General features: G+C 37.8%; 6 protein-coding genes across 6 annotated transcripts in view; 3 read left to right on the top strand and 3 right to left on the bottom strand.

The window, feature by feature from the left end:
• C9374_001382 (uncharacterized protein) overlaps nt 1–413 on the top strand; it is a gene marked incomplete at both ends in the record, with an annotated part of 1,890 nt that extends 1,477 nt beyond the window's left edge. Inside the window, one exon of the mRNA XM_044689736.1 lies at nt 49–413. Within this exon, the coding sequence (XP_044551780.1) occupies nt 49–413 (365 nt within the window). The remainder of the gene's footprint in view (nt 1–48) is intronic.
• A 411-nt stretch (nt 414–824) lies between these two features.
• Nucleotides 825–1,370, bottom strand: C9374_001381 (uncharacterized protein; the record flags this gene model as incomplete). The annotated part of the gene is made up of 1 exon (XM_044689725.1): nt 825–1,370. One exon carries the CDS (start codon nt 1,368–1,370, stop codon nt 825–827), a length of 546 nt encoding a protein of 181 aa, XP_044551779.1.
• A 37-nt stretch (nt 1,371–1,407) lies between these two features.
• C9374_001380 (uncharacterized protein) lies at nt 1,408–2,223 on the top strand (the record flags this gene model as incomplete). The annotated part of the gene is made up of 3 exons (XM_044689714.1): nt 1,408–1,435; nt 1,511–1,648; nt 1,727–2,223. The coding sequence occupies 3 exons, from the start codon at nt 1,408–1,410 to the stop codon at nt 2,221–2,223; spliced, it is 663 nt and encodes a 220-aa protein (XP_044551778.1).
• Nucleotides 2,224–2,399: 176 nt separating this feature from the next.
• On the bottom strand, nt 2,400–3,092 carry C9374_001379 (uncharacterized protein; the record flags this gene model as incomplete). The annotated part of the gene is made up of 2 exons (XM_044689702.1): nt 2,400–2,987; nt 3,051–3,092. The coding sequence occupies 2 exons, from the start codon at nt 3,090–3,092 to the stop codon at nt 2,400–2,402; spliced, it is 630 nt and encodes a 209-aa protein (XP_044551777.1).
• Nucleotides 3,093–3,670: 578 nt separating this feature from the next.
• Nucleotides 3,671–5,491, top strand: C9374_001378 (uncharacterized protein; the record flags this gene model as incomplete). The annotated part of the gene is made up of 2 exons (XM_044689691.1): nt 3,671–3,880; nt 4,094–5,491. 2 exons carry the CDS (start codon nt 3,671–3,673, stop codon nt 5,489–5,491), a joined length of 1,608 nt encoding a protein of 535 aa, XP_044551776.1.
• Nucleotides 5,492–5,540: 49 nt separating this feature from the next.
• C9374_001377 (uncharacterized protein) lies at nt 5,541–6,170 on the bottom strand (the record flags this gene model as incomplete). The annotated part of the gene is made up of 1 exon (XM_044689680.1): nt 5,541–6,170. One exon carries the CDS (start codon nt 6,168–6,170, stop codon nt 5,541–5,543), a length of 630 nt encoding a protein of 209 aa, XP_044551775.1.
• Nucleotides 6,171–6,626: the final 456 nt, after the last annotated feature.

Genomic DNA, 6,626 nt, shown 5'->3' with positions numbered 1-6,626 from the left:
CCATAATGTCATGGACTTTCCGAAATTTGTAACAACTCTTTATGTCAGGCTGCTCGATTGGAAGAAATTTTAGATTTTTACCTCTACCAACAGCCTCTCGAGTAATAAGCATTGCATGTCCAAACGAAATTAGAAAACAAGTAGCCTTTGCTTCATACATTAGAAGAAGAGATGTAAACTTGAGTGGGACAAGTCTTGGAGAGTTATCACAGCTTGAGAAAATTATCCGAGCTCTTAAAGATGACAAGCAGGTACAATTGAATTACATTAACCACATTCAGTACATTTTCGAGAAGATTGAGCAAAAGCATCAATCGTTGGGCTATTACAGCCAGTACATGCTCGGTACTGCCTTTGAGAGAGCCAAAAGTATTTGTAATTTATGTTATCAACCAGTGCAAAACGGAGTTTAGTTTGCAACTCCGAGCCCAACACTAATATTCCACGAAAGGATTGTACAAGTTGGAACACTTTAAAAAAATTTAAATATTATTTATTGGCCCTTCGGTGCCTCAGTACGTTACATTAGACGTTCGTTTAGTAAGGATACGACTTCAGAATGTCAAATGTTTTTGTAAGGATATTTCAAATATTAACAGGTTTCTTGCTTGTTTTGAGCAACTGCTATAAATGGAGCGGGTTAAGTCCATCGATGAACAGATGGCGAAAATAATGCAAGGATTGTTCTATTAATGTTTTTTGAAATATCAATGGTTAGTAATATTGGGTTATCAATAATCATATTAATAGGTCACGAATTAGTAAATAGTGCTGATTAGTCAATAAACAAATATATAAGATTACCAGTTTGTTCTTCATAGAATTCATGTCATAATAGTCGTGGTACAGCAGGGTGGAGAGCAATCCTGGATCCAATAAAGGGTGAGATGTTTTTTTCTTAATCCTCTAACCACTACATGTTTCTTGTCGAGTTGATGTTTGGTCAAGTGGATCGTAAGTGCTTGTCCAATTTCATCGTCGTCATGAACAACGTGGTTGTGAACTTTGTTCATCTTTTGGTTAGTTTTTCTTCTTGGCTTGGCTTTGACGGTTGTACGTGGTTTCTTGGGTTGTATTCTCATGCTTGTTTTCTCAGGTGTTAGTGGCGTTGGTCGTTCGGTATTAATTTCTGGTGGCTTTTTCTCTGGTTTTTCAACATTTGAATTATTGACGGTTTCAATTGGTGGATGGTGTGTGTTTAAAGTAATGTGATGAGGGTGCTGTGTACTTTCCTCGTGGTTTTGTATGTATTCATCGAGTATGTTATTTAATTGTTGGAGGGTAAAGATAATGTAATGCGTTTGTTGTTCAATCTTTGCTAACCGTTTTTCCAAGCTGTGGAGCATGTCAGAGTCTTTTCTGTTGATCATCTTGCGGTATTTTTTAAGGGCTCGACACTTTAAAAAAATGGCTCAACCCACAGCATCCGATATTCGTATGTGTTGTTAAATTTAAATTGCTTTGATTCGTTCGAGTCACCACTCACTAAACTGCAATAAAATCGGAACAGCTTTGAGAGAGTTCTGGGACAACAATCGTGTCAGCGAATTTATAGAACAAGAATGTCATCCTTCCATGACTGTTTCATCGGGTACTTCACCACTTTCTGTCCGACTTGCACGTACCGAACAAGTAGAAGAAATTAGAGGTGTGTTTACTGTTGAAAATTTTCAATTTTACAAGGGTGTGAATATCATTTGTTTCTGTCAATGTATGAACCATTTAGCGATGGTAAATTATGCATACAGAAAAGAAGGTCACGTTTTTAAATTGGTAGAAGAACGAAAACGAACCAATGATAATGAAGTCAAACGTCTTATTGAGGAGAGTGCAACGACGCCTCATGGAATTGTATGCCTTTTAAATGCAGAAACTAATGAGCTGTTAGGATCAATCTTTGTTCAATTTAAAAAAGACCCACAAACGATTTACTTTGGAATGCTTGCAAAAGAGGAAAAGAAAATACAACCTGGAGCAACATTTTCTTTTGGAAGCTTGCAGAATTTATCATTTGGACAGCTAATGATTGAAATGGTTGCATATGTTGGAAAGTTAGGGAAGTGTGAAACCGTTACATGTGTAGTATTTAATGTGTCCACGGCTCTAGTTCAGTTCTACAAGAATAAGTGCAAATTAGAAGAATACGGAACGGATGACGTTCCTTTCAAGGAAGAAATGAAAAAAGATGCCCATTTCATAAAGCTGAGAAGAAGCATTGAGTAAAGTTTAATAGTAAGTATTTGCATGCTCGACGAGGCTCCCATTAATATTTTCGAATAGCATTAGTAGTGTAACGGTATCATACCAGCCTTCCAAGCTGGTGACCCGGGTTCGACTCCCGGCTAATGCATAATATTTTTGTCTTGAAAGAAACAATTTCCATTTATTTTTGCAAAGCCTTAAAACACGATCTTTCTGAGATTTCTCTCACTTTCCAAATAAGCTTTTGCTCTTGGGTGTTTCAACACATTTTCTCTGAGCTTTGGAATTTGAGGAGCGAAATCCACAGGCTTGATCTTGGTATAGTACTCCAAGTTGCTAGCAAACTCGGCGAAATACAAATCAGCCCAAGTGAGTCTATCCCCAGGGAGCAAATATCCTCCATTTTTCTCCAACTCGGCATTCAATACCTTAAAAACATTTTTCAAGACTCCTTCTGTGAGTCTCTTTGTTTCTTCCTCCTTTCTGTCTTCTGGAGCAAGGAAAGTGGCATAAACAAATTGATTGTAAGCGTCTTCCAACGCGGCAACATATTCCTCAGTGATAGTTGCTTCAACTCGATCGGTAGGATACAAATTACCTTCTCCTTCCTGAGCAAAGAAACGGGAAATGGCAATACTTTGATAGAGAGTCCATTTGTCATTAACTTTCACAAAGGGCAACAATCCGTATCGAGTGGTTGGTTGAAAGTCCTTCCAGTCCTTGTCCTCAATTCCAACAAACTTGTAAGGTATATTTGCAACCTCGGCGATCAATTTAACAAGATCCTTTGGATGTATAAAACAGAAAGAGCCTTAATAGAATTGATTTCAACAAATGGGTACACTTACAACTCTTCCGTAGTGATCAAAGTAAACAATTTCATAGACCATTTTGAAATCAAGTAAAACGTTATTGTAGCTTTTGATATTACTTTTGTTTTTTTGTTGTTTCTTCTTTCAATGATTCCAGACCAACTATTTATTACTGACGTCAACACGATGTTAAACCGCACGGTCGAACGCATCCTTTTGAAGTTATTTATTTCGAGCTCGTACTAAATGTTATCATTCTTGAAAATGACATTGTAAACTCTTGTCTCACAAGAACCCTCAAAGTGGATCGCAAGGATTAATAAAAGTTGTCTCACCAATAAATTGGTGCGGAAGAGGCCACATGCTCTCTTGCATGCATGGTGAACAGTGTTCTTCTCAAGCATGGACAGTTGATGACTAATCATCACTCTCATTCCGATGTGCATGATTCCAACGAGAAGGTACAGTTCCCAACTTGCAAATACAGTACTATCGAGTGGCTAGTGTGGTGAAATTCAATAATTTATCAATACAGAATGAAAGCAGTCTCTCTTAGCGTAACGTTTACCTTAAACCAAGAGCTTTGAAAGTGTTCTCAAATAAATATTAAAAAAAATATTAATGCATTAATAGTGTTCAAGTCTATCATCATCACCATGAAATGGGTACCACTCTCCATCAATAAATCAGATGAAATTGAAAAACAAGCAAATGAAATTGCGGAGCTGTACCGCGTTCTTTTTCTTCAACTCAAGCTTGAGAAGCAGCAAGAAATTCATGGGCTACTACGAAGTCAAAAGGAATCTACCGTTGCTCCAAATTCCGGTAAATCAACCATTGATAAGATGGGAGTCATTACAAGCTCGGTAAGGCCTTGCAAGAGAGAATTAAGGACATTGATCATCTAAGATCAACAGATATTCCTCAAGGTATGTAGTTTCATAAACAACAAGTCATAACACTCGTATGCCCATAATCACTATATTATCTTTTATACAGAGTTCTCCAACACAATCCTTGAAATTCGTACAACTTTTGAACACTTACTGGACAATTACCCAGTTAAAACTCTCTCGAAGATTGATGAATTAAAGAATGCCTTGTTCTCCGTACAACAGCAAAATTCAGAGGACCCATGTGAGGAAATAACAGAGGAAAACAACCCCTTCTCAGCATCAACAAAGAGTAAGGATAGTTTAGGACATTCATCAGCTTCGGAAGAGAAGAAGCCCATAAAACATGGCAATCCTTCAAAGCAAGCTAATAAGTCCTTAGACAGGCCAAAACAAAAGAAGGTAAAGCCAATTTACTCGTGGGAGAAAGGAGCTCCAAATTCAACAGATAACAAAAAGATGGAAACCTCATCTTCCATTGATCTACCCCATAAGATGGATCAAAATTCCTTCAGTGAGCAAATGAGTCGAGTTGGAAAGTTTATGGAGGAACAATTAGCCAACCAAAGACAATCCTCCCCAAAGAGAGATAGCTCACCAAGAAGATTTGGGAAAACAAAGGAAAGTAAGCAATCGGTTCATGCACCTCTTTCCCCTTCTCTTGGCAGAAGTCTTCATTTAGAAATTGAAATGAATGAAGAAGAATTTGCCAAGTTAAAGAAAAGGAGAAACATTCAGGAGCGGCCTAGATCAAGCAGTCCACGTTTCCAAGCTCCAAACAGATCAAGATCGTCTTCAATGCTCTCAGTTGGAGATCTTGCTCATTCTGCAGATTCGTTTTCTTCATCATCCAGTGCAAGCAAACAGAGACATTCGTTTTTGCAAAAGGGTAAGGGAAGACTTGCCTCAGATGGCAACCCATTCCTCAAGATTTACTCTTCACCACAACTGTTGTACAATACCTCCTATATTCTCTCTGGAGCTGACGTTAGCCCTTCTGCAATTGAAAACCTATCTGAGGTTCAGCAAGCCAACATGAATTCAGCTCTACAAACTCCAGGCTATACAGTAGCAGACATTGAAGGCCTTTACATAACCACCGCTGGGCCTTATTCAGATCCCAAAGATAGTTTTTTCAGACCATCAGACAAGTCTAAATGGGTCAACGGTAAGGGTTTCATAACCTCAGTAGGAAAATCAGAAGAATTCACTCGAGACAAGTCACTTCCAATGTTCATTAATACTGGAATTGCATATGAAAGCTCAAATCCAGCTATTGTACAACAGAAGCTTAGATCATCAGAAAAGAGCAGAATGATGTCACCAAAAGGGTTCGTCGCTATGTTTGGTAATAGCGGTTGTGATGACATAGATAAGCAATATAGCTTGGGATTTACCAGCCCAGCTCGAGGGTCGCTCCATTCCTTCTCGGCTCCCCTTCCAACAAATATCAAAGGCCAATCTAGATCGCCAGTTCAACTAAGACCACTGTCTGGTACTTCTTCTAGTGCTGCTATCAATCTAATTTCCAAAAATATGGCTTCACCAAAAACATCTCCAAGACTCACCAATAAATTGTTGTAATTCACCGTTTGATAGGATTTGACTCTTTCCGTACCAACTCTCGGTGAATCTAATTAATAGACCCATAACAGTATCTGTAGGTTGGATCTTTAAACCTATTTTCATTTTGAACGCTTCTAGATGTAGTTCTGCATCTCAATAAACAAAGCTCAAAAACTGTTTTTACACCCTTAAAGAGCTTATCGTCCTTTCTTTGCTGAAACATTTTTCGTAAATCTTCTCTCTTGTCAATGTCCATGCAACAACTGACACAATGTTCATATGAAGAGCAACATTGATTATTGGTATTACAGGTTGAGCAAGAATATCTCTCTATGGGAGGAAGGCCATCTTTTTTGGCTTGGTCTGGATTGATGTCTGTTCTACAACAATGGGTTTTTGGATCTACATGCATAATACTGCAAATGTACCCTCTGGAGTCAGTAATATAGTCTGCTCCTTGAACAGTATTTCTGCATTTAATATGTTTCGAAGGATCTCTTGTAAATTGGAAATTTACTGACTCTTCCTTTGTTTCTTGTTCGTCAAAGTTAGTATTTACTGCGCTTTTCACAACATCTCCAACAGTTAATTCAATTCTCTCGTCATAAAATCCATCAATAATATCTGTTTTGTGACTAAATTTTCGTGAATCCACTTGCTGAACATTTTCTGTTTTGTTTTTTTCAGCTTGTTGCATATCACCAAGAGTTTTTTGAATTGATATTGAATTTTCCTCTTCATGGATTGGCGATCCGTCCGATTGTTTTTCAACATCCTTTTGTGTTGTATCATAAATTCTTTCACTATTCTTTTGATTATATTCGATCCAGGAGGTGGATGTAAAATACCATGATGATGTTGTCCGCTTGTATTAGCATTCGCGATAATCATTTGTGTCTTTGTAGAATAATATTTGATATAGAGAATGAGCGTTAGTGATGAGAACAACGCCAGTAACACGATGAAATACAAGGCATATCGTGGGTGCATGGGTGTTGTTTTGATTCGGATGAAAATAATAATTTTTCAGACGTTGAGATTTATTAATAGGAACAGGTTGTTTTGTAATGCAACTTGGGTGAATTTCGCCACCCAAATTCCAAGTACGATTTGTACAGCGAAAAAGAAGGCGTTTTATTTTGTGGCATCTTCT

This window comes from Naegleria lovaniensis, assembly GCF_003324165.1.
Source record: "Naegleria lovaniensis strain ATCC 30569 chromosome Unknown tig012, whole genome shotgun sequence".
NCBI classification, from domain to species: Eukaryota; Heterolobosea; class Eutetramitea; order Acrasida; family Naegleriidae; genus Naegleria; species Naegleria lovaniensis.
Note: the sequence above shows the minus strand (reverse complement) of the source record. Positions and strands in the feature narration are given on the sequence as shown.